The sequence below is a fragment of the Ricinus communis genome, chromosome 4 (genome assembly GCF_019578655.1).
Source record: "Ricinus communis isolate WT05 ecotype wild-type chromosome 4, ASM1957865v1, whole genome shotgun sequence".
In the NCBI taxonomy this organism is placed as follows: Eukaryota; Viridiplantae; Streptophyta; class Magnoliopsida; order Malpighiales; family Euphorbiaceae; genus Ricinus; species Ricinus communis.
Window position 1 is genome coordinate 5,235,272 of NC_063259.1, and position 27,877 is coordinate 5,263,148.

General features: G+C 32.3%; 1 protein-coding gene and 1 long non-coding RNA gene across 3 annotated transcripts; one reads left to right on the plus strand and one right to left on the minus strand.

Moving 5' to 3' along the window:
- Positions 1–422: 422 nt before the first annotated feature.
- On the plus strand, positions 423–1,598 carry LOC112534298. Its single transcript, XR_003078595.2, has 2 exons — positions 423–580; positions 1,252–1,598. It is a non-coding gene; the product is annotated as an uncharacterized LOC112534298 (long non-coding RNA).
- Positions 1,599–4,687: 3,089 nt separating this feature from the next.
- On the minus strand, positions 4,688–19,314 carry LOC8286536. Of its 2 annotated transcripts, XM_048372981.1 has the most exons (13): positions 18,562–19,314; positions 18,064–18,180; positions 17,777–17,969; positions 17,295–17,461; positions 17,024–17,198; positions 14,758–14,819; positions 13,240–13,321; positions 10,652–10,723; positions 7,326–7,383; positions 6,997–7,121; positions 5,554–5,637; positions 5,393–5,463; positions 4,688–5,061 (listed from the first exon to the last, which is right to left on the minus strand). In XM_048372981.1, exons 1-13 carry the CDS (start codon positions 18,978–18,980, stop codon positions 4,932–4,934), a joined length of 1,755 nt encoding a protein of 584 aa, XP_048228938.1. In that variant the 5' UTR covers positions 18,981–19,314; the 3' UTR covers positions 4,688–4,931. The 2 variants fall into 2 exon arrangements, with proteins under 2 accessions (XP_048228938.1, XP_002515804.2); XM_002515758.4 differs by lacking the exon at positions 10,652–10,723 and having other exon boundaries at positions 18,562–19,312.
- Between the last annotated feature and the right edge of the window lie 8,563 nt (positions 19,315–27,877).

Below are 27,877 nucleotides of genomic sequence, written 5' to 3' on the forward strand. Positions count from 1 at the left end.
CAAATCTCATGGAGGTTTGAAAAGTCAAAAAGTCCTAATTAGGGTCTTGTATTGACCGAGTCAAAACAGTCAATTTCATGAAATTCTTCTAAAAATCAAAAAGAATAGTCGAGAATGGTCAAAATTGATTAAAATGGTCAACATTAGGTCAAAATTGGAATTTTTAGCACATATTAGCCCATACAATCGATCAGCTATGCATACACCCGATCGGCTATACATTATAATTTGACGGATAATTATTAATTTTTTAAAAATAAAATATTGAGATTTGATTTTAAGATAATTTTCTTGACATTAGTTAGATTTTAAAAGTTTAAAATTACCTTTTGATTTATTTATTTTAAAAATAATAATAATTATCTAAAACCCTTATCCTTGATCCTAGGGTTTTCTCTCTTCTCTATAAATAGAAAAGGAGACCTCAGGCATAAAGGGCTAAAAAATTTTTATAAGTTTTCTTTTTTTTTGGCAAAAACACTTGATTTTACTGAGATTCAAAATACATCTAATAGAAACTCATATCCAGTCTTTGAACTGAAAAATTCGAGAGTCTACATAATACCGTGAAAATCTAAAGGTTTCTCTATCAACATCTTCATTTTATGTCTATTTGTTTAATGTATCTTTCGTTGATTTTATTATCTGTTTTTGATATGCATGCTTAGATATGTTATGTTCTTCACTTGATTAGGGTTTTTCTTTTAAATCTCAATATTATTAGATTTAGATCTGTTGGATTTTTGCCATGATTATGAATATTTAAGCTTTATTTTGATAAATCTACATGATTAGGGTAATTAATCAATAAATGGGTATATGCCATGATTAAAGCTGAATGTTTTAGGATAATAAGTAATTGAGAAATATTTAGGTTAGATTTGATTTTTTTGTGTCAGTTTATTCTTCTAAGACGTGTTTATCTACTTTGAATCGGCCTTTCTAATGCATTCTAAGATAATTTCCTTATTTGATTTGTTATTTATCAGATCTACATATTTTCATAGTTTGTATCAAAATTGATATGTTTAGGAATATGTCCACCTTCTTTATTTCCTTAAGGTGATGATTAATTAAATGGCATGATACCAAAAAAATTAGATTTAATCTTATGTTTGGCTAATCACTGCATGTTTGCCTTTGCTGCTAATCTATTCTCACATGCTAGAGTCTAATTTATTTGTTTTGATTGTATCTTACTTTATTTTATATGATTATAATATTTTTAATTATTTTTATATTTTTATGCAGATTTTATGTTTCTAAGTATTCTGGAGCTTAAAAATATTAAAATTAGATAAAACTGTCCAGATTTGAACTACTGAGTTGCCCAGAGCCTTACACAGCAAATCTATTGTGCTCTACAGCCGATCGGCTTTGCGTACAACCAAATGGCGATTCAACTGCCTAGATTGCCCGATTTTGCTGTCTTTTATATTTTTTAGTTTGTTTTAGCTTTTTTACCAGTTGTAAAAGGCTGTTTTAGCTTTGTTACCAATAGTTGTAGAAGGATTGTAATTTTTATTTCTACTTTTTCTTATTTTTTTCATTTATTGTACTCCATGATAATTAGTAGAAAATATGTCATTGTTGTGTGATTGCTAACTAAATTCAACCCATATAGACAGTTGGCTTAAAAATCTAACTATTGCATGCAGATGGCAGTCCATTAGGCTAAATAATGGTAAATTTAGGCTAAACTAATAAAATTATATTAGATCTAAGTGGATTTTACCATGCTAATTAAAATTTAACCCATCTAGACTAAGTACAAAAACAGGACTCTTGTATACAAAAAGTAGCTCAATTTGGTTAAGAAATGGTAACTTAGGCTAAAACCAATAAAATTGGATACCACTAAGTGGGCCAATTGCTTAAAACATGGCAATGCATTAGATTAATAAATGGTAAGGATTGGGTTGAACTCGATAAAAAAACTAGGCTAGAATTAAGTAGACCTTTGTCATTCAGTAATGTTTATGTATATGTTTATGTATAGTATATATTTTGTTGCATTTATAGAGAATGAATTATTAACTAATAAAATCAAAGGTAAAAATACAGAATTAAAAATGTTGGATTTTGAATTCATCTCCACGGTGGCAATACTTTTCTAAGAAATCTAATTATGCCAAAAATAGGAAAAATATCTTGGTGAGTACCCAGCGGCTCCCTTCTCTGCACTGACAATTAGGTTGTGAAGCCTTACAGTATCGTGATCGCTAGTACACTTGGTGCGTCTATACCTAGCTTTCCGAAGTCACAACAGAATAGAGATTGCTGCAATCATACCACTGCCTGAGGGATCCCGTAAGTTCAAATATGAGCTAATGGTCTTCCAACAAACGCCAAAGTCATCATCTTAAAAGGAGGCAGTATTCAAATCCAAAGGGAAAATTCTCCATACTGATTGGGCAAGTAGCCAATCTAGAAATAGATGTTTAATAGATTCCTTAGCATCACATGTAGGACAATCCTCAGAGAAGTTTAGTTTGTTTTTTAGCAAGGCCCCCGCAGGAAGAATCACGCGTAGAATTTTCCATAGAAAGATCTTTAGTTTGATAAGGATTTTGAGTTTCCATAGATGCTTCCAGTGTGTAGCATGAGCAGTAGAAAGATTCAAATTATCATTCTGGCACAAGTTTAACCATACTAATTTCCTAATTTAACTGTATAACAGCCTGATTTATGGAAAGACTAGATTTTTAAGGATACTATCAGCCTGGAATTGATCATAAGCATTTCTCACCTTAGAGACGTTTCAAGTCCTAGTATCCTGGTCAATGAAATCAGCCACTAGAAAATCTTCCTTATTCCAAGAAGGGTTAAAAATAGGATTTGTATGGAAATTGTGTTAATCCGGGCATCCTCTGCAACTCTAATAGAAAGGCCATTTTTGACTTGTCAGCGAGTCCCTTTATTATGATATCCTTTGTAGAGAAAACGCTACTCCAAGCTTGTGAAGGATGAGAGACTCTTCTAGCTGAGAGGTGATCTGAGTGGGGAAAATACTTGTCTTTCAAAACCTCAGTGAGGAGAGAGTTAGGCTTAGTCAGAATCCTCCAAAGTGTTTTACAAGCAGGGCCATGTTAAGACCCTGAAGGTCTTTAAACCCGAGACCCCGATAAATTTACTCTTACAGAGCTTTTTCCAAGTTGTCCAATGTATTTTCCTATCGCCATCCTTCTAATCCCACCAAACACTTGACATCAAGCTATTGATTTCATTGCAAACTGAGCAGGGATTTTGAAGCAAATCATGGTGAAGATCGGGATCGCAATGTGTGAGATATTCATCAGATCACAAGCCTTGTTTTAACATTCTGAGGAGTGTTACTAAAACAGACAGCTGATTTATCAAAATTTATTTCCTGTCCACTAGCTGCATAATACACTGATAGAATGTTCATAAGATTGTTGATAGCTGACCCAGTTGTAAGACGAAAGAAGAGTGAATCATCAACAAAGAGCATATCATTAATCAGAGGCGATCTCCTTGCAATCCTTACACCAAGTAAAGAGCCATCCATCAATTCTCTATTACATAGGTGGCCTAAACCCTTTGAACAGATAACAAACAGAAATGGGAATAAGGGATCACAATGTCTTAGACCTCTGGAAGGATGAAAATACCCTCTAGGAACCCCATTAACATTGATTGAGAAAGATACCGATGTAACTCAGGACATAATCCACTTTTCCTAGGTGTCAATGAATCCCAAGTGATCAACATATGTTGAACAAAATCTCATTCCAAACGGTCATAAGCCTTGGCCATGTCAAGTTTCAAAGCTAATTCCTTCCTCTGATTTTTAGACTTCGACTTAAAAGAGTGCATGGTTTCATGACTGATAATTATATTATCGGTAATAAATCTGTCCTTTATGAATGCATTTTAAGAGCCACCAATGACTAAAGGCATGTAAGTTTGCAATCTAAGAGTCAGGATTTTGGATATTACCTTATAGAATATAGTGCATAAGCTGATGGGCCTTAACTCCTTCATAGTCTATATTTAAAGATTTCTATAACACCGCTATAAACATAAGATTTTAGGTTATTCCAATTTGAAAGAAACCAACCGTGAGCCCCTCACCGCAAAAGGCTTTGTCGGGATTCATAGAAAAAACAGCTGCGTGGACCCATCCCAGCAAGGGGCTTTTTCGGGATTCATAGAGAAAACAGAGCCCCTTGTCGGAATTCATAAAGAAAACAGTTGCCTGAATTTCATCAACCGTAACATCTCTGGTAAGATCCTCATTCATGCTTGAAGTAATTCAGGGTGAAAAACCATCAATTACCCTCGGTATGCCACACTCCAAAGGAATCTCTTAATCCCCATATTCTATTTCTGGACCTCTTTGCACAGTTTTAGCATGGGAAAAGGCGGTGTTATTATCTCCCAATCTCAATTTGTCTCAGCTAAATGAGACGAGATTTTTGAGCCCAAAAACATTCTCTTTAATCATCTCATTTTGAGTTCACCTGAAAATTTCTCTCTATTTTACCCTATTGTGTGGCCGGAAACCATAATCTGACCTCAAAGTTGAGTTCCATAGACACTATTAGAAATTAATGAAATACATTTTGAAATAATGATATTTTCAGTCAATTCCAGCCATCAAGCCATTGGGTAAAAAACAAAAGTAAAATTTAACAAAATTTCAAGATAATTCTGACACTGAAAATAACATAAAATTGTTAAAATAAAGTACATTTATGTAGACACCTTCATGTTACATGTTACAGAGAAGCAGGCAGAAATTTTTCCTCAATATCATCATATCTTTCTCTACAAACTACCAACCGGACTGTTATAGCCTACCTCTGTTCTAGCTAAATACTCAAGATACAGCCACTTAGAAGAAGCAATATAAAAAACAGGAACATTTATATATGTGTATACAGTGTTATGGAGCAGAAACTTTAAACTTATGAGTTGCAATTCTGAGTTGGCAGTGGAGCACACCTATCTTCAATGGCCTGGGCGCCCAAAATTTTTCTAAGAGAGCGATATTGCAGCCGAACATTCTCGCCACTCCCAATGATTTTAAGCAAGTACCTGCAAAGGCAAATATACTCTATAATTTCACAAGTAATGTACAAAATTTTGATAAAACACTTGCTAGATACATGATACTCGTCATTTTTCACATGTGCATCAATTGATAACTTCAAGTACTGCAGAAAGCAAAGCTCATTATCCACCCAAATGTAGAAATCTCCTTATTAGTTCAATGGTTTATTACTTAGTTAGCTCGTCTGTATACAGAATTCTGGTAATATCAATATATACCCCCAGCATTGCAATATTAAGATTATCTTGGATTAAAACACTAGTCTACATAATGATGTAATTATTTAAGGTGTGTAAGCAAGCACCCTACACTTACCAGCCATTGAGACATTGTGAGGTAATAATTGCTTCCTTCCCAACAAATTTTTCTGGTGTCCTCCTATTTCCCTGTACAATTTAGCACGCTCTTAATTTCCAACCTAATCAAGTAGCAACAGCAATAATGAATGTAATATAGCAAAAAGAATCTAAGATGACCTTAATTACTACTTTCTCATTCACAGAGAATGGATATTGCACCCCCTTATGCAAACCATCATCAGCAGCTATACTTCCATTCTCCTAAAAACAAAAAGAAAAAGGGAAAATAAAAACAAACAAACAAACAAAAGGATGAAGTCAGTTTTTTCTATCAGTCAGTAGAACGTGCATTAGTCTAGTCACCAAATGAGACCCAACACAAGTACGATTTGAATTCAAGGATTTCACAATACTTGTACTATTCTTTGAATTGAATTTAAAGCATAAAGTTGCTCTATTTTGTTCTCCTTTCAGCTGTTTCCTTCTTTAACAAGAGTAACATCTCACAGTTAAATAGATGTATGAAGCCTGTTTAACAGCCTGTATTAAGAACACAAATTTTATAATAAACAGGAATAATCCCAGACCCTCTTTGTATGCAATGAGTCCAATGACTAATGAAATTCTTCAAAAAAGGGCACCATGTACAACATGCAATTGCAGAACATGTAAATTGCACTCATGAACATTCACAAAGTTCTTCTGATGATTCTCACCATCTCATCGAAAAGAGACATTAAACTGGATGAACATCCAACCACCTTTGGTTACTATAAAAGAGAGTGCCCTTTGCTAGATGGTAGAAGCCAGTTTTCCAGGAATCCAATCACAAGGATGCTATTAAAAAGTCATAAAAAATTGAAGAGACCAAATGTTTTCAGTATATTTTCTTAATAAAAGCATTACAAGACAACTCGAAAGAGAAAGGTGCCTTGGCAGTTTTACAGAATGGGTCTCAAGAAAAAGCATACAGCTCTTACCAAATGCCATTCGCTGTTTTTGCTAAGTTTTGAATTTGTGGTCTTTCTACTTTGAGATTAGAAAATTCAGACAGAAAAGTAGCATAGTAAAATAATAGGAAAAGTTTTGGAACTTTTAGTAATAGTTAAATACATTCTTTTATTTTTTGAATGAAGATTATCAAATTCACTAGAAGCGTTATAATTTTTACTCAAATGGTGGAATATCTGAGCATTAGGTATAGAAAGAAAAAAAACTACTATTCTCGGAGCTGAGGTATATGAAGAATGGCTTAAGTAAGAATATATGTAAAATACGAAATGTTCATGTCTGAGATAGTCCTAACCATTAGTCAATACTCATGGGAGGCTTGGCAGCCATTTACAATATACTGAAAAAACTGAAAACTTCATAATACCAAAATAGATTTTTTGAACATAAGATGCATTAGCTACAGTTACCAATGTCTATAAAATTGGACTAACGCTTCATTTTTGCAATCAGTCTCAATGCTTCATTTCTATCAGTTACATCATGTATCCAAGAGTTCCTCGTATCCACATCCAAAAAAAGTAATAAAACAATTAAGGAGCTTGTAGGGGTGCATGCTTGGACAAAATATGAAACATTTCAAATAGCAAGGCACTAATTTCAGCATACCCTGCATGGCCGTCTTATAGAATCTGTTTGATCACCCATATCTTTCCGACGCTTGCGGAGAGCTGCATTATGAAACAGCCTCCGATCATCCTCCTGCCTTACAGCTGCAGCTGCAGCTCTGAGAGCTGTAAACAAATCAAAGTATAAGAACAAAAAAAAAAAAACAATGTCTTAATAGAAGATAAAAATATGTATGTAGCCACTATAAAAAATAAATAAATAACACTAGATGTAGGCAATGCAGTAGATAGTGCAAGTTAAATAGTTCCAAGATAAATAATCCTCACACACAAACATATTAATAGTTAGATAAGTCAAATGAAACCTACCAAAATTAGGAACCGGAGACCCAGCCTCAATTTCTGCATTGCAAAGGGTACATCTTGACTGTGATAGCAAACAATAACTTCAATCCATAAGTATGACTATTCAGAAGCACACGAAGGGGGTCCCATGCATGTAATTTAGAAGTATAATATGTCTTTGCAAAAGGAGCTCTCAACAAAATTTACAGTATTAAACAACCAAAACAAAAAAATTCAGCCACCTAAAACCAAAGAAGATGCAACTCTTCTTTTAGTAGTGTTCAGAATGTTCACAATTTAATGTTGATCTACATGATAATCCATCCAAGCTTTAAGCTTGATCTCTATATTTTCTACACAAACTCAATTAACCCCTGAAGAAACAAACACCAAACATCAAAGACATGATCTGGTATGTGCCCTGGCTTTGGATCAGGTAATGGGACCTTGAAGTGTAAAATCCTCTCCTAACTTTATAGAAGGAGATTTATTAGGACTCTTCCCTCCTCTGCCTATATTGACTGATTACTAATAGTATGAGAGCTCAATTAGGGAGAGAACTCACTGATCTCACAATATTTAGATGAAAGTTTGCTTGCCTCTTCATTAACAATATGGTCCTTAAATACACAGCCTAGTTACTATAACTCTCTACTTCTAAGGAGTGATAAGTACAAAACTCATCCTGAATTATCTCAATAACAATAGAAATATTATCCTAAATTATCAGCATCTAAATAACAACTAATAACAACCAATAATAAATAATAACTAAGAATCTAATTAGCAGAATATCTTCTCACTATTGTGCTACATGGAGCGTTGTACTCTACTTCTTTCCTTTTATTTCTGTATCATCACTCTCTCCCTCCAAAGTGCGCTTGACCTCGATTGTGAATGCTGAATGTTTCTCTATAAGTTGGCTGGCACTCTCCCCAAGAAACATCTATAGGAGATAAACCATCTTAACAATTGAGACAACCAATGTTGCTGAGGTGCAGTGGTAATACACTGGTCCAAGAGAAACTTAACAAAACATTCTAATCAAGAATTTTCTGCCCGATAAAAATAATCTCCAATGACGAACAACTTTTGTGAGACCAGTCAGTTCCTTCTCATACGCTAGTAAGTGAAGATGGCATTGTACCAATGGTCTACTGAAAATGCTACAGGTTTGCCTTCTTGTTGTAAAACTGCTCCCACGTCACTATCAGATGCATCACACTCTACCAAAAAGCTATTGCTGAAATCTGGCAGTGATGGTTGAATTTTTCTAATCCTTAATGCCATTTAGTTGTATTGGGGTATTCTACCATTGAAAAGCCATATTCATTGTGGCAAAATCCCATTGAATGGGCATAAGAGTTCTGAGCCAATTAACCCCTACCACTGCACCAAAACCACATAATGGAAGGAAGAACAAATCAAATTGAAATGTTTGTCTACCCAATTTAATAGGTAATATTTGGCAAACTCCAGAACACTTAAGCTTTTTGCCGTTTGCCACGACAACCCTTAGATTTTCTTTGGTTTCTGCTGGAATCTGAAGATGTCCCACAAAGGATTCATCCACCAAACTATGCATGCTTCCTGAGTCAGTAAGGATCAGTATTGGTCTTCCATGGATTTTCCCTTTGTTTGAGAAGATTGGGTACCTATTATAGCATGCAACGAAATTTCAGGTTCTAGTACGTCGCTATCAGTGGTTGCTGTCTCTTCAATCCCTTCTAACCGAAATAGTTTCTTGCATCTGTGTCCCAGAACAAAACATTCATCACAGTTGAAACAGAGACCTTTCGCCTTTCTATCTTCCATTTCAGTTCGTGCAAGTCATCGGATATAAGGAGAATTTTGAGTACCAGCCTCCTTTGGTATATGAATGGAGTTCCCTTCACCTCTATGAAAGATTGTGCTGCACCTTTTTCAGCTGAGATTCGCCGCCCGTGGAGTCGTGCAAGACTCATGGTTGTTGATAAGTCAAGTGGGTTGTGGAGTTCCACTTCAACAGCTATATCTTCTTGTAGTCCACTGATTAAAATCTGCATCTCTTGCTCCGAGATTAAGGACGTGGTCTGGGCAGATAACTTTTCAAATTGGCATTGAAATTGTTCCACCGATCCTATTTGTTTTAATTTGGACAACTCACCTAACTTATTGCTTGTTGGGGGACCAAACCTTAAGTTACAGTGATGCTTAAATTCATCCATGTCAATTGTAGCTTGTCCCTTGCTAATTTTAAGTACCATACTTGGGCATTTTCTTCTAAATGTAACAAGGCTAAAGATACTCTTTCTTCTTCAGGCGTTCGTTGATGGTGGAAGAAATTCCCACTACGATTCAACCATACCAAAGGATCAGTATTTCCATCAAAACAAAGGAAATCAATCTTTGTATAACGAGGGAAGACTTGGCGATCCTCAGTGCGATCTATCCCCTTGAAGTTTCTAGGCTCATGAGGTTCACGATTGATCTGTCCCATTGAAGTTTCTAGTCTTCGGACTCGAATCTCTGTTTGCTAGGTGTTTAGAGTTTGCGTGAGTTGTTCCAGTTGTGTTGCCATGGTTCATTATCTTGCACAGGTTGCAGCTTGCTCAGCTTTATAGATTGTTAAGAATTCATTAAATTGCTCCTATACGGTTTGCAAATCTCCCATTACTTTTGGCTCTAATACCAAATTTGTATTAAAGCCCTGACTTTGGATCAGGTAATGGGACCTTGAAGTGCATAATCCTCTCCTAACTTTATTGGAGAAGGAGACTTACAAAGCTTTTTCCTTCCTCTGCCTATCTTGACTGACTGATAATAGTATGAGAGCTTAATTAGAGAGAGAGCTCACTGATCTCACAATATTTAGATGAAAGTTTGTTTGCCTCTTCATTAACAATCTAATCTTCAAACACACAGCCAAGGTACCATAACTCCCTACTTGTAAGGAGTGATAAGTACAAAACTCATCCTAAATTATCTCAATAAAAATAGAAATATTATCCTAAATTATCAACAACTAAATGACAACTAATAGTAAATAATAACTAGTAATAAATAACAACTAAGAAACTAATTAGCAGAATATCTTCCCACTATTGTGCCACATGGAGTGTTGTACTCCACTACTTTCTTTTTATTTATGTATCATGGTCACACAAAAGGAATCATTTTTGCTCCCCTAACACACAAAAGGATCATTTTTGCTCCCCTAACATATAATCAATACGTTCATCCATTATGCTAAACAACAGAGCCACTAGATCTTGCAAAGAAACAGCATCAAATTTGGCCAAAACGCTTTGCCAATCACATGAAACATAAACATGCTACACATGTATTGTTTAATTAAAAGCAACAACTACCAGACATTTTGAAAGCATGCACCCTTTGCCTAATCTTTTGTACCACTTGATAGAACATTGCTTCCAGAAACCCTACATGCAAAGAATGCCTAATTGAGCTGAAAAATAAAACGTTGCTCAAATTACAATGACTTGCTATAATCTATAAATTGTTTGGGTTATATGAATAGTTGGCAAAAGAAACATTACAAAAGACAATAACTAGCAAAAGAAAGAGCACCACTTGTTATCATGAAATCGCCTTTATTCTTTGCACTCATGTGAAAACTATAATAGCTGGCCCAAAGGCAAAATTAATAGAATTTCTTTTCGGCCTAATTACCAAATAATTCATGGACTTATAACTTTTTTTCATTTTTAACTAATTGTTACAAGAGTTGCATTTAAACTCCCAAGCTTGTAATTATTTTCTATTTCACTACTCCAGCAGTTTTTTCCAAATTGGAATAATTACAAAAATAGTGTGTAGACTTGTTAAGATTTGACAATCAAGTATTTAAACTATTAAAAGTTACAATTTAGTGTGCAAAACCGGAATTATTAACATTTAAGTGTACGGAACTGGTAACCTATATATAAGAAGCTGGATAAATACAAAAATGGTATGTTAACTTATTAAAATTTGACATCAAAAATTTAAACTCTTAAAAGTTACAATTTGGAATGTGAACTTAGTAAATATTTATAATTGAGTGTATTTAGCAAATCAATAGCAGTTACGGACTTGTAATCTTAAAATACATATTATCGGTTTAAGTAGATAAAAAAAATAATATGGCAAAAAATCTTTAAAATATATTTATTCTTAATAGATTAATACATTGCTCTCATTATCAACATCATTACACTGTTATATTTTCAACAATTTTTCTAAAGAAACCTCTATCCAACTTTGAGCAACACATTGTTTTCTTCGACCCATCACTACAAACAGCTAAAACAAAATTAGTTATTATTGAGGACAATAATCTTGACTACAATGTTAATAATTAATACATCTTCTTATGAAATATATAATATTTATTTATACATTTTTTATCTATCTTTGTAATTCTTATTGTTTACATTAAAAAAATTTTCCTCCTTCATATAAATATTATCTTTTATTATGAAAATATAATAGTTTGATTTGTCTAGTTTAGATTTTCTTTATATATATAATAATTGGTTTCACATATTCAAATATTAATAATTTTTAATTTAACACACTAAATTTTTAAAAGATTAAACACTTGATTATTAAATTTTAATAAGTAGGCACACCAATTTATAAGAATTTGATATGAATAACCTGTAATTTGCTGTTAACCTGCTATATACACTCAATCATAAATATTTACTAAGTTTATATAACAAGTTATAACTTGTAAAGTTTAGACATTTAATTGTTAAATCTTAACAAGTTCAACCACTATGTTTATAATTATTCCTTCCAGATTCACCGACGAGAGTTGCTTATGTGGCAATCGGACTCCAAAATAAAATAAAAAATTGACTTGCTTGTGGCGACGACGATATTTTTGATTTTGAATTTTTAGAGAACTCAAAGTTGTTGCCATGTCCGGATAAAGATACAGAACTCAAAAATCCTCTCACCTCTCTTGCTAAGAAGTTGCCTTCCATGTTTTCACCTCTTTTGCTCCTCACCATTACAGAGGCTGTAAATGTTGGTGACATCCTTCTTGGTGCCGCCGCGAAATACCCACGTGGACCGTCCATTAGAATCACATCCCAAGCAACTTCATGAATATGATTTGGCATGTTGTTTATGCCTAGCTTGCAATCTGAGAAGAGTAAATTTTGTACTGGTTTACACCCATCTTTGGCTTGTGCTTGTGCTACTGATAAAAGATCATTCATTTCGCTTACTTTGGTCCTTTACTCTATGTCATAAGCTTCGATTTCTAGGTGAATCGTTTCAAAATTCGACACATAGTACTCACTTCCATCAAGAAAGATTGGTACGGCCATGGAAATTAAGTGATTTTCACAAAAAGGTTTCATGGGTTAAGCCAAAAACTAGGAAATTGCAAGGGGGTGGGCAGCAGTGGAGAGTGGATGGCGATGGTGGAGAGTTTAGTGGATGACATGTGTGCAATGGTGGTGTTGGAAGTTGAAGCATAGTGGAGTAAGGCTGTAGTGACAGAGACTGGAAGAGAAGTGGGGAAGTGGGGGAGGAAGTGTTGGTTGTAACGTGGGGATGGTGGAGGAGAAAAGAGTGAGAGTAAAAGCCAATGTAAAGAAATTAACTACAAAGAGTAAAGAAAGCCAATGTGTTTTCTGTTATGTAATTGAGCAAAACACACCGTTTTAACGAGTCAGTTTAGTTATTTGCTTACTCATCAAGTCAATTCTTTTTTTTTTATTTTGGGGTCCGATTGCCACATAAGCAACTACAACCGGTGAATTTTAAAAATACTGTCGGAATAGTGAAACAGAAAAAATTTTACAAGCTTCGGAGTTTAAATGCAACTTATGAAACAATTAGTTAAAAATGAAAAAAAATGTTGAAAGTTCAGGAATTATTTGGTAATTAGGCCTTTCTTTTAAGTTTTATGGAGATAGAAAACAATATAAATCCTACTCACCATTTCAAGGACTCTTCTTAGCATGAGACCTCCAAAAGAATGTCCACATGAGACAAACATGGCATCTTCAAGAAATGCACCGCTAGAACAAAAAAAAAAAAAATCAGCAAGGTGAAAAGAAAATATCCATTTAGCATACATATAGAGCACACATTTATAGCAGTTCATATTTTTGCCTATGCATTTTTTATTAAAAAAAGATGAAATCAACAAATGACTTGGAAAGAGCAACCTTAGAAAGAATATTTGAATTAATGAAAAAGCAACAAAACAATAAATTGAGTTAATTTGCAATTGGAGTACAAATGTAATTTAGTAATTAAAAAAAATTAATCACAATATTTGTTGACAACTATGATTTTAGGGCACGTTTTAAGGAATTAATTATGTAAATTTCTGTAATTAGTTATTAGCTATTATTTCCTATTTAGTAAGTATAATTATATAATTATATGCATCTTAAGTTTACTATAAATAATAACTCTCAGCCATAGGGTAAAGATACAACCCTATTTCATTCAAATCTCTCTGCATCCGAAACCTACAATATTCAGCCTTCTAACTTTTCTACCATCTAATACAACTATAGCATGTGGCCGACACAGCTTAGAGTAGAGCATTATAATATAAGATCTCAGCAATTGAAACAGTTGTTGCATAAAATCCAAGACATTCGAAGTGGGTTTTGAACATTAGTAGTAGGAATAATCACAACACTCAAATGCACATATGTACATATCACCAAAAGGGGCAGAACTAGAATAGCAAGTATAGATAAATAATATAATCCATGATGTCTATTATCTACCATCATAATGCCAAAAAGCATTTAGACGCTGCCATCAAGAGAATTTTTATCTAGGGACTCAGATAAACAAATAAACTCTAGGCCAAGTGAAGCTCAAATCAAGAATTGCAGTTAAAAAACATGACAGATATTTCATCCTGAGAGCCAAGTTATTCTCTAGTTCAATGAACAAACAAAAAGACCAATACAGTGAATTTTCATAAAAAGAGGAAGTCAACATACATTATAGATTAGCATATCATGTTATGTGGTCTAGTAGAGAAGTAATTGGTATATAATCAATAGCCAAAGAAATTAGAGGTGATACTTATTTTCCATGTGATGAATTAGACAATATGGCACTACATTGAATGAGTGCCTTTTCGGCATTAATGTTGAAATTTATTTTCCCTAAGCACCTTTTTGACATAGTTAGACTTACAAAAAGTCAATTTATAACTATTGGTTAGCTATTTCACAATATTCATGACCGAAACATGTTAGATCTACCTTGAAAACAAAATGTCATTTAGTCATTGTATTCGAGATGGCACCCTTCTCAATAGCATCATCTATGCTAGTAAACAAAACATGCTAAAAATCTCATCATTGCATTGAGTTAGCAATAGCTCAATTGATCGCAAATCTTAATAGTAATACAAACTTAAGCATCATTACAGCCAAGTCAATAAGCCAAAAAGAAAAGCAAATCAAACACAAGAACAACTTACGATAATGGATCTGAAAGAACACTTCTTAATGATGGTTCTTTGGTCAAGTTACATCGAATAACCTGTAAATTTAAAATTCACTATCATATTTCATATGATAGATAGTCGAAATGAAAGTTCAGTTCATATATTAAAACAGGGAAAAAAATTTTAAAAACAAAGGTATCAAAATTGATAATGAGAAAAGAAATAAGGATATTATGATAAAGATAAAGATACGGAGGCCACCATGTCTTCTAACAAGGTTTGCCTGAAACATTATTGCATCTTTGGACATTTTCAACATTTTCCTTTTATCCTCAGTTCCAAAACTAGAACTTCACTCAATTACAAAGTGAGCAACGAAGCTAAAGAAAAAGAAAGGAGTTTTTTTCATTAAAGACCTAACTGTTTTCCACTTATAGCTTCTATTCTATTAATTTCTTATTTTGGATTTTCATATCTAGGAAAGGTATTTTTGTCTAGGAGTCTTGTCATTGATTATGGAATTCCTTTCTTACTAAGGGAAGTTCACTATGGAATTTCTTATTTACTATCGTTCATTTCAGAAATGTTCTTTCCGAGAACATTATTTTATTTGCATGTATGGAGTTCACTAGGAAATGTTCTTATTTAGAAGTTTTTAGTGCTAATAGCACTTAAGATCAGTAAACTTATCACTGAGTTTCTGTATTGTCACTAAATTTTAACCTATTGATAAATTTTGGTAGAGTTCTAGAGTCGTGGATAATATAGATGAAGCTTTCTTATACAATTCTACAACTAAAACTTGCTCACAAACATTCTGGCTTATTTAGCACATAAATAATTTTCTTCATGTTTATATATATTTTACCATTTAACAACAATGAATTTATTAAAAAGAAGTAACAAAGTTTTCGTTTTACTTTACAAAATAACTTTTGATCACCATATTAAAATATGACAAATGCAATGAATGTTAGTGAAAATAACCCGAGTTTTTTTAATTTGCTTTGTGCATGGTGAAAGTAATATTCCACTTTAGAAGTTTTTCCTATTTGTTTCATGTACAGTGTTAACAAGGAATTCTCTCATTTACTAATATGATAGGACTAATTGAAAGGTTTTATAAGCATAGTAGTGTTATGCATTAGGGAAAATTATTAAATTTATATTTGCTTTCTTTTTTCCTTGTCTTTCTTTTACCTAGTCTTCTTTGTTACTGCAATTACGTTCATTCTCATTCTTAATGGTCTATGATAGCTCCACTCTGTGAAACTTGAAATTATATTGCTTGTTTGATGAGGTCATTGACATGGTTGTTGCACTGTAGGTGTGTAAGTGCATTGAATTATGTAGTACATGCAAGAAGGAACTTTCTTCCGTCAGCTCCTAAAATCACATCCTCACCCTATAAAGTTGTCAACATTAAATTTTTACTGCACTGGGAAAAGAGGTTATGGCCATTCTCCATGGTTGAGGCTTGGTGGACGCACCCGTGAGAGGCTGCCTCAGCTAGGGGAATTTATCATTTCATAGACAGTGAAAGAGAGAAGAATTTGAGATTTTTTTTTTTCATTCCATTTCCTTGTCGCAATCCCATTCTACAACTATTTCATAAACTGCATCTAAATAAACTCTTACGTAGAATTACTAATCCAGCTAGGAGCCTGGGACAATAACGAGCTAAAAGGTCTCTTTTAATACTTATGAAATCTAGTATTTTCTTGAACTTTTGATATTTAAAATATTAAAACAACTCAATTTCAAAGGAAACATGAAGAATGGATGTGATCTCTTTTTCAATCTTACTTCTACCATACTGCAATATCATTTCTTCTTCATTCTCAGGGATCTTCCAGCCTGCTAACCTTCTCATATCAACTTGGACAAGAGATTTATTTTTTATGTTTCGCCCCTAATCCTACTACCATATGCTGGAAAGTTTATTTTTATCATTACATTGTCACAAAAGACTAATTTCCACCAAATATTCAGGTTTTTCCCAGTACAAAAAGCTTTGCAGGCAGATTGAAAATATGTCCTAATTCCATGAGTTAACAAGTTCTATAGTCACTGCTCAACAAAACATTTTGAGAGCCAAATGTCAAAAGAAACATCTTAATCATGGTAATCAAGCCAAGCAGGCCACTAAATATTAGGGCATAGGAAAGAGGAATCTTAAATGGATAGTTAAACTACGAACTACTTTGGCAGAACCAAAGTATAGCATGAGGGAGAGGAAATGAGAAGGAAAACAAAAAGAAAAAGTTTCAAGGGAAAAAAGAGAACAAAATCTACTTACATAGTTGTTATCGAGCCGATTGCTCATAACATCCTCCTCAGCAGAAAGGTCATCCATAAACTGGCTCACAGATATTGGCACATAGCTTTGGGGAATGACATGACCAGCTGCTGCAATTGGAGAACAATCTAATATAGCATTGCCCTGTGGCATTAGCCTAAATGCCAAAGCCATCCTGTATCACGAAGTTTGATAAGTTGAAGGTTAAATTGAATTGCAATAGCTGATATTCTTTCTCAAAACAGGAAAAGAATTGATTAAACTGAATTACCTCCCACCATTATTAGTGCCTGATGGGTAATCAGGAGCAGCTCTATATGAAGCAGCAGGACGAAGACCTGCAGTAGCATGACTAAGTGCCTTGCCTGTTATCAGTAAAAGATCCCCAGGCCCTATGCCAGACTCAGCAAGGTACCATCGACCATTGGGGTCACAAACCTATGGGAACAAAGTACTTTAAATATGGGGAGAAGGAGAAAGAGTGGGGGGGGTGGGGGGTGGTGTGTGGGGGGGTTATGAGTGTACAAAAAATCATTTATCAAAATAAAATATATCACCTTGCAACAAATGAAAACATTATTTATTGACTGGAATGATTACAGATTTATCTAGAAAACCACAAAATGGAAGTGACAAAGAACTTTGAAAAAAGCATTTGGAAAGAACAAGACTGTACCAGTTGCATAATACTGTAGCATTAGAACATAGCGGTTTAGATGTCATACACATTTTACAAAAAAGATAGACAGATACCTGGAGACCAGGATTATCTGAAGAAATCAGAGTCAACAATCCTTTTTCAATTTCACCGTTAACTGCTGACTTCCCTCCTCCAATAGCCCCCTTTCCATTCTGCAAGGACACAAGGGAATAGGTGGCAAGAAGCACAGATGAGGATACCTCATTAGCAGGCAAGGGGGTGTCGTCAAGTAAATGGTTGAAAACACTGCATCCAAGATAGAATGTAACTGAACAATGTGAAAGTATTAAGCATATGAAGAGCAGATGCTGAAACAAATATCCACCATCTCCATCCTTACTCGCTTCGCAACCGAAGATGCCTTGCAATTGCACATAGAGCAGCACGAGCTGCCTTACCCATGCACCTGAAAGTTTCAGCCATACATGGAGGAGACGAGTCCCAGTCTTCCAAAGCCCTAACACCAGATAGTATTATAACATCAGAGACCTACAACTACAGCAGTGATGCAGACATGCACAATTATAACCAGAAATGCCATCAACTTGACGAGAAAAGACAATCTATCAATTCAACAATATTTAGTGAAGCATAACAGGGTCTTAAAAAATGCTACTCTAAGCTACATATCATATATTCCCAAACGATAGTGCTGTTGATAATTTGGGTCCGCGTCAATCATCCAACAGCCCCCCAAGATAACAACACTCAGAATACGGGGATAAAACACTCATGTGGCTGGACATACACGGTTGCAGTGTATAAACCTGGAGTAGACAAGTATTACCTTAACAGAAACCAGCAATGCTAGAATTGATGTAACAAGTAGAATGATTACCTTCCAGCCCTGTACGTATAGACCCCACGGCCACCTATTTTGGACGGAGCACGAGTCCTAAAAAACAAGCGAGAGGATTCCAAGGCACACTTGATGAGAGAAGCATCCTCACTCCCTACTTCAATAACCGCTGCGTTATGCCTCATCAAAGAACCTGACAGTGTATCCACAGCCCTCATGTAGGCCCCACCTGGTGCCCCATCAAAGGGTGATATGTCTGATAGCCTCACCCTGGCCAGCATCACCGGTGGTGGTGGTGGAGGCGGGGGCGGTGGCGGTTCCACCACATGATCCACTGGTTGGCGATGAGAAGTAGACAGAGAAAGAGGAGAGGGAGTTGGGGATCTAAGAGTTGATGAATTTGGCTGAGAGGGAACTGCAGAAGAGTTCTGCTGTGGCTGTATCATCATCACAACCATTAATCATTCTTCCTTCTATATACTTATACAAAATTCGTTACTAGGGCTTTACGCTGACCTCTTAATTCATTTCTTCTCTTAGGATAAAGAAAAACCCAGTTGCTAATGCTGTTATTATTACTGGTTTTTTTGCTACTCTGTCTGTCTGAAGAGTGAAGACATCGATACTTCCATATCGCGTTTAAAATTGGAGTACTGGAAAATTATTTATTTCTTATGAACAAGTTTCTTTTTAGCCTACTGTAGTTGAAGAGCTAAATACCCCTCCACGGAAAATAGAGTGCACGAGCTACTCAGAGCCTTTCCAACTAGCTAGAGCTGGGCTTCATAGAAGCTCAAAATCAAAATGGAACTCCATGATCTCATGGGGTTGGATTCAAATTTATGGATTTTTTAGGGCATTAGCCTAATTGTTAATTAAATTTTATATTTTTAATAATTTTATTTAATTGTTTCATAGTTTTAAAATAAAAACTCATACTTTTTATTTATTTTCACAAATACTAGTTAGTAATAATTTTTAAAATTATATAATAAAAGATTTTATATGTAAAGTCGATTGTACTTATTAAAAAGGCTAATAATTTTAAATTAATATAAATAATTTATTTTAACCTTAATAATATGGTCATTAAAAATTGTATATATGTGTATTTTTTCACACATTTTAATTTAAACGCAACAATTCTTTTAAGTCAATAATTTTTATTTTAGAAAGTAGAATTGATTTGTCAAGTAATTTTTTTTAATTATAAAAATTTTAATAATATTATCAAAAAATATTTTTAAAAATAAATTAGAAATATGGGTATTTGTTTTAAAATTTTGAAACAATTAGCTAAAATTATTTTTAAAATAGGATAAAATTTAAAATTTAATTAGTAATTAGGTCTTTTACTTATATACAATTTCTTCTATTTTTTTCTAATTTAAAAAAAAAACAAATTTTATAGAAAATTTATAAAATATATAAAAGCACGTTTACTTGCTATTATATAAAAAAATTCTATTTGGATAATGTTATAAGATTAAAGAGTAAACTTGGAATAAATAGAGTGATAATTATTTTCATTTGAAAATAAGTGACTTATTATATAAGAAAAAATATTAAAACTTATTTTTTGAAGTTTAGTTATAATTTAAATAATATAAAAAGCAATTATTTTCTTATTTTAAAAATTATAGCACGAATAAACACAAAATTATTTTTTTATTTTTATTTGAAAATTTCTCTAGAGAATTAACTTAGTTTTCTATAAGTAAACACCATTAAAGTTAGAAAAATGTTTTGAAACCTTCAATTAATTTTATTTTTTGAATTATAAAAATTATTTATATAAAAGATAGATAAAATGATGATTTTTTCAGAAAAAACGTATAGAAAGAATAGTTTATAAAATATTTAAAAAATTAATAACATTAAATTAAAAAGAAATTTAAACTTACTTTTTCAGCGACCAACAAAAATTCTAAATATAATTTTAATAAAGTTTCATTTATGAATAATAATAAATTAATCTCTTAATTTTTTTATTTTTTATATTTTAGTATGTTGGTTGTAAATTGCAATTGGACCTGCCACGTGTGTGGTACACGAACCCGTTGTAGATTAAATGCACTCTGGCTTTTTGTCAAACAACTATGGGTTTCATAAGTCTTTGCCACAATTTATGTGATGCTTTACTAAATGACTATACTATAAATATGTTGTAATAATATTGCTTTGAAAAGTCTTAACAGCTATAGATCTAGAATTTTCAGCAAAATCCATATTTTTGGTTTTAACAGTTAAAATCAAAGTGTCTAAAATATTTGAATCAAATAATGAAATTGAAAAATTTGGATAACAATTAAAATATACAGGACTATTGGCTAAATTTGATTCAGCCATAGCCAAAAGTGAATTTGAAAAATTCAAATGTCTTGCATCTCTTAAACAAAGGAAAATAGGTATGTCCAATCCAATTCTAAATAAAGGTTTAACAGCAATTTGAACCATGCCTATATGTAAAAATTTAAATTTCTTTTTAATATGTTCATGCAATGCAGAAGACGAAAGTAAATGTAAATTTTCATAAGATTTATTTAAAGCAATAGTTTGTTTAGTTTGTTTAATAGAATAATTTTGTGCAAAATCAAAAGTTCCAATTCGATAAATACTATTAACATTTTGTTTAGGGATGGACCAATTATGTAACTGATTTTCTATTTCTGAGATATTAGACCCTTGAACAGTAAATTCTTCAGAATTTAAATCAGAAAGAGTAGAAGAAGAAGAAGGAGAAACAATTTCTCGACTACTAAAACTGCGAAACAACGATGTCATTACCAAAGACAATAAACAAGTAAATAATGTTTAGGATAGTGGGACCACCTACCGGGACTGCCTTGATCGATAATTGGGAAGACGGGCTGACCAACGGAAAACCAGGCTGACCAACGCTACCTTAAACAATATTACGATTTACGGGAAAAAATCCCATGATATCTGGCACGAGCCAATCTATGGGACAATTTAACTTTTTATCAGATAAAAGCAAAATTTTAGCAAAATTATCTGGAAATACAACAAAGAAGGAATTCAAAGCAGCTTTGGAACAAGCTTTGTCACAAGTCTCTGGAGATAGTGACAATGAGGACTCTGGAAGCACTAGTGGACCTAGCTTTACTCCTCAAAATGAAGATGATTGCTATGGACTCGACAATTATGACATTATTTTTGACTAAATAAGCAAGGAATCTTTCCTTTTTCACAAGTGGACAAAGAAAGACAAAACAAAGTTGATAAGAATGAACAAGTGGCGAACAAAGAATCTTCTCTTTTTGACAAAATGGACAAGATGGCAAGAAGATAAACAAGCATCTTTTGAAGAATGGACAAGGACAAAACAAAGTTGATAAAAATGAACAAGTGGCGGACAAAGAATCTTCTCTTTTTGACAAAATGGACAAAATGGCGAACAACTACTGTTTTCTTTTGACAAATTAATTCAATAATGTAACGGACTCAAAAATGTTTGAAGTCCGAATAGTATAGTTTTTCTTATTATAAATAGATGTACATTAGAAGGAAGAAGGCATCACTTGAATGCTTGAACTATCTTCCCTACTATCTCTCTTTGTAAAATCTTCTTTATTCAATAAAAGTTTATACTATTTACTTACTTCTTCTCTTTTCTCTTCTTCTATTATTAACTATTTCTCTATTATTTCGATCCTGCTCCGCAAATGGTATCAGAGCCTAGATATTAAACTCGTAATATTGTTTAAGGTAGCGTTGGTCAGCCTGGTTTTCCGTTGGTCAGCCCGTCTTCCCAATTATCGGTCAAGGGGCCCGTGAGGTGGTCCCACTATCCTAAACATTATTTACTTGTTTATTGTCTTTGGTAATGACATCGTTGTTTCGCAGTTTTAGTAGTCGAGAAATAGTTTCTCCTTCTTCTTCTTCTACTCTTTCTGATTTAAATTCTGAAGAATTTACTATTCAAGGGTCTAATATCTCAGAAATAGAAAATCAGTTACATAATTGGTCCATCCCTAAACAAAATGTTAATAGTATTTATCGAATTGGAACTTTTGATTTTGCACAAAATTATTCTATTAAACAAACTGAACAAACTATTGCTTTAAATAAATCTCATGAAAATTTACATTTACTTTCGTCTTCTGCATTGCATGAACATATTAAAAAGAAATTTAAATTTTTACATATAGGCATGGTTCAAATTGTTGTTAAACCTTTATTTAGAATTGGATTGGACATACCTATTTTCCTTTGAGAGATGCAAGACATTTGAATTTTTCAAATTCACTTTTGGCTATGGCTGAATCAAATTTAGCCAATGGTCCTGTCTATTTTAATTGTTATCCAAATTTTTCAATTTCATTATTTGATTCAAATATTTTAGACACTTTGATTTTAACTCGCTAAAACCAAAAATATGGATTTTACTTTGAAAATTCTAGATCTATACTGTCATTTATAGGATCTACTATAAAGTAATGACAACAACTATAGATCCTAGAGCAAGACATTCTTTAACAAGAAATGAAACGATTTTATTTGAAGCTAATCCTTTACATTCTAAAATACAAGTCCCCAAAAGACTAAAATGGAATGAGTTGTCGTCGGAACTTGGGATTTACAAGAGATTAATAAGCGTCAATCTATAGAAAATAATTTTAGAGTTTCACAAATTTTAGAGCAATCAAATGGTTCTGTTCAAATAAGTTTTTCACCAACTTTTTTACCTTCATCTAGATTGTCTACTTTTGAAAATTCTAGACCTTCCACACACACAGCACGTTTTCCAAATTCTAATACAAATTTACAAGGGGTTGATTTTGAAAATAGGATTCCTCAACCTTTTTACACTGATTCTGTTAATATAGAACAAGATAAAAATTCTGATGAACCTGTTTTGTCACCTTCTAGATCAACTATGGAAAATTTTTCAACTTTAAATATGATTTTTACACCTTTTTAAATAAATAAACCTTTTTTACGATCTGATTATTACCATATAAGAAATCGTGAAAAAGTTTTATGGTTTCAAAATCATTTTTCAAAGGGGGAGAGAGAGACTATTCAAGAAAAATTTTATGAATATTTAAATTCTGTTAAGGTAAATGTTCCATTTTTTATCTGGTTTGAAATTTATTGTAACAATAATGATATAGAATTTCCTTTTAAAAATATTTTTACAAATGATAGAGTTTCTAAAACTTGGAATACAACCGTAGGAAATAAACAAATTATTTCTGTTCATCCACCTTTAGAAGAAGTTAAAATAAATGTTCATAATCAGGAAATAATTGCTTCACCCTTTAAAAGGATAAGCTCTGAGAATGACGACAAACTCCCTTTATTAAAAGATATTAGAAATGTTCAAAATCAAAATAATTATACAAATCAAATTCTTTTTACAATTGCTTCACAACTTGATAGGATAGAGACATCTAGCCTAAATAATCAAGCACCTAGGCCAGGTGGTATACCTATGAAACCTATTTTTCAACCCCATGAGATTCCTGAACAACAATTAATTAAATTAAATGATAAAGATGATATTTTGAACCAAATAAATTTAAAATTAGCTAGTCTGTCCTTGAAAGATAAATCTTCTGTTAGTGTACTTAATTCTGATAATCCTGAACAAAATGAAGTTAAAAATTTAGAGAGTCAATTTATTAACGATAAATTTGAAATAAATAAAATATACCATAATAGAGGTTTTGACAAACCTAGGACTAGACATTATTATCCTAGACCTACTCCTCCAGATGTCTTGTTTGAGGAAAGAGTTAGCTTTACTCAAGCAAAATATGATGGAGATTCACATTTATGAATGGAACTTAGATGGTCTGTCTGAATATCAGATTTTAAATATGTTACAAGAAATGACCATGGCCTGTACTTCGTACAGAGCCAGATCTGTAAATAATACTGATAAAAAAATAGCTTAGATGTTAATATCTGGCTTCACTGGTCAATTAAAAGGATGGTGGGATAATTACACCTCCTTAGAAGATAAATCAAGGATTTTAAATGCTAGAAAAATAGTTATAAAAACTGAAAATCAAACATCTATTCAAACTGAAGAAGAAGATGCTGTAGCAACTTTACTTTTTGCTATTACAAAATGTTTTGTTGGTGAACCTAATCAATATCAAATTCGATCTTCTGAAATTCTTTCAAATCTAACTTGTCCTAAACTTCAAGATTTTCGTTGGTACAAAGATGTCTTTTTAACAAAAGTATTCTCTAGAACTGATTGTAACCATAGTTTTTGGAAAGAAAGATTTATTGCTGGTTTACCTAAATTATTTGCTGAAAAAGTTAGAACAAGGATTAGAGATTTTTATGGAAATACTATTCCTTATGATACTTTAACCTATGGAGAAATTATTAATTTTATTAATAATGAAGGCTTAGCTTTGTGTACTGATTTGAAATTAAAAGCTAAAATTAAAAATGAATTTTCACAATCTAAAAAGGAGTTAGGAGATTTCTGTTTTCAATATGGCTATGAACGTATTCAAGCCCCATCCTCAAAAACTAAAAAATATTTGAAAAGAAAATCTTCTAATAGAAATTATAGAAAAAATACTTCGAATTTTCAAAAACCTTCTTCATCCAAAAATGTTTCTCAAAATAAAAATAAAAATAATAAAAAGAAAGGTCCTCCTGTCTGTTACAAATGTGGTCGTGTTGGTCATTTTAAATCCCAATGTAGGATGAAGGAAAAAATCAATAATTTAGACATTTATGATAAACTTAAAGATCAAATGTTTAATCTTTTACTATCTGATACAGATTCTGAAAATTCTGATTTAAGTGATTTTGAAGAAAATGATTTAAATATTTTAAGTGATTCATCTTCTACAAATACTGATTTTGAAACATGTGAAGGTCCTGGAATTTGTACAGGTCTTTGTTGTAATTCAACTTTAAATGTTTTAACAAAAGAAACCCTTTCTGATCTTTTTGAATTAGTTGACAAAATTAATGACCCTTCTGATAGAGAAAAATACTTTTTAAAATTAAGAGATATTGTTTTACATAACGAAACCCAAAAATCTGAACCTATTCCTTATAACTTAAAAGAAATTTTTCAAAGATTTGACTCAAAATCTTCTAGAAATTCTACACCTAATATTCAAGATTTACAAGAAGAAATTAAAAATATAAAACAAGAAATTAATAATTTGAAAAATGAAAATTTAGATTTCAAAGAAAGAATTTTAAAATTAGAACTAAATAGGAAAAATAAAGATATTGCTAAGTCCTCTGAAAATACGAATGATTCTCATATTAATGAATTTTTAGCTCATATTACCAGAGTAAATTTTCATAAATGGTTTATTTTTGTTAGAATTCTTATAAATGATTTTAAAATTGAGACAATTGCTTTAGTAGATTCTGGAGCAGATCAAAACTGTATACAAGAAGGAATTGTACCTACACAGTTTTTTGAAAAAACAACTGAAAAATTACATACTGCTGATGGTTCAAGAATGCAAATAAATTATAAGCTCTCTAAAGTTAAAATTTGTAATGATGGACTATGTTTTTACACTTCTTTTATTCTAATAAAAAATCTATCTGCTACTGTTATTCTTGGAACTCCGTTTTTAGCATTACTTTATCCTTTCACAGTTGACACACACGGTATCAAAACTAGATTATTAGGAAAAGAAATTTGTTTTAAATTCATCTTCTCTGAGCAAGAAAAAGACATAAATGTTTTAAAGAAAAATTGCGTTTTTAATGATCTTATTAGTCAAAAGAAAAAATAAATTGCTTTTTTAAACAAAGAAATCTTATCTTTAAAGATTAAAGAAGAGTTAGACCTTGATGTAGCCAAAATAAAAGATATTGAGAATCTCTTTACTAAAGACTTATGTGCACCTGTCCCAAATGCCTTTCGGAATAGGAAAAAACATGTGATTTCTTTACCTTATGTTAAAGATTTTTCTGAAAATGACATACCAACAAAATCACATGCTATACATATGAATACAGAACTTGAAAATTATTGTAAAAAGGAAATTGATGAATTATTACAAAAAGGATTAATTCGTAATTCTAGTTCTCCTTGGAGCTGCTCTGCTTTCTATGTTTATAATGCAGCTGAGAGAGAACGTGGTGTACCCAGACTTGTCATAAATTATAAACCTTTAAATAAAGTTTTAGAATGGATTAGATACCCTTTACCTAACAAAAGAGATTTGTTGAAAAAATTTTATGATTCAAAAATTTATTCTAAGTTTGACATGAAATCTGGTTTTTGGCAAATCCAAATTGATGAAAAGGATCGTTACAAAACTGGTTTTAATGTTCCTTTTGGTCATTATAAATGGAATGTCATGCCATTTGGATTGAAAAATGCACCATCGGAATTTCAAAGAATTATGAATGACATTTTTCGTGATCATCAATCATTCACCATCGTTTACATAGATGATGTCTTAGTCTTTTCAAATTCATTAGCACAACATTTCTCTCATTTGCATAAATTTTACAATATAATTAAGCAAAATGGTTTAGTTGTTTCTGCACCTAAAATGAAATTATGTCAGACAAAAATTAGATTTCTTGGATATGAAATTTTTGAAAATAATGTTTCACCAATTGCAAGAGTTTTAGAATTTACTTCCAAATTTCCTGATGAAATTAAGGACAAAAATCAACTTCAAAGATTTTTGGGATGCCTCAATTATGTGTCTGATTTTTTCAAAGATATTAGAATTCTTTGCAAACCTTTATTCAATCGTCTTAGAAAAAATCCAAAACCCTGGACCCATGAACACACTCGAGTCGTACAAACTATTAAACAGAAAATTCGTCATTTACCTTGTCTATCCATACCACATCCAAATGCCTTTCTCATAGTAGAAACATATGCCTCTGATTTAGGTTTTGGGGGTATTCTCAAACAGAAGTTACCTGGTCAAAATACAGAGTCTTTGGTTAGATTTCACTCTGGAGCATGGAATGAAACCCAATCTAAATACTCTACTATTAAAAAAGAGCTTTTATCAATTGTTTTGTGTATTACAAAATTTGAAGATGATTTAGTTGGAAAATATTTTTTACTACGTATTGATTGTAGTCGCAAAAAATATTTTGGAAAAGATGTTAAAAATTTTATTTCGAAACAAGTTTTTGCCAGATGGCAAGCACTTTTAGGAATATTTGATTTTGATATTGAGTATATTAAAAGTTCTTCAAATTCTTTGCCTGATTTTTTGACAAGAGAATTTTTACAGGGAAATAAATCAAGCTAGTTCTTATGGGCACTCCCATTAAGAAAAAATTATCTCCAGCCGATTTTGCGGCTAAAAAGTCTGGACAATCTTCGTTTGTTTCTACCAACAGATTTGAAATACTTGAC

Coding starts and splice junctions, on each gene's coding strand:
- LOC8286536 (XM_048372981.1), bottom strand. CDS start 18,980: ATGGTTGTGATGATGATACAGCCACAGCAGAACTCTTCTGCAGTTCCC. Junction 17,970..18,063: donor CATCTTCGGTTGCGAAGCGA/GTAAGGATGGAG, acceptor TCTTGGATGCAG/TGTTTTCAACCATTTACTTG. Junction 13,322..14,757: donor GTTCTTTCAGATCCATTATC/GTAAGTTGTTCT, acceptor TTTTTGTTCTAG/CGGTGCATTTCTTGAAGATG.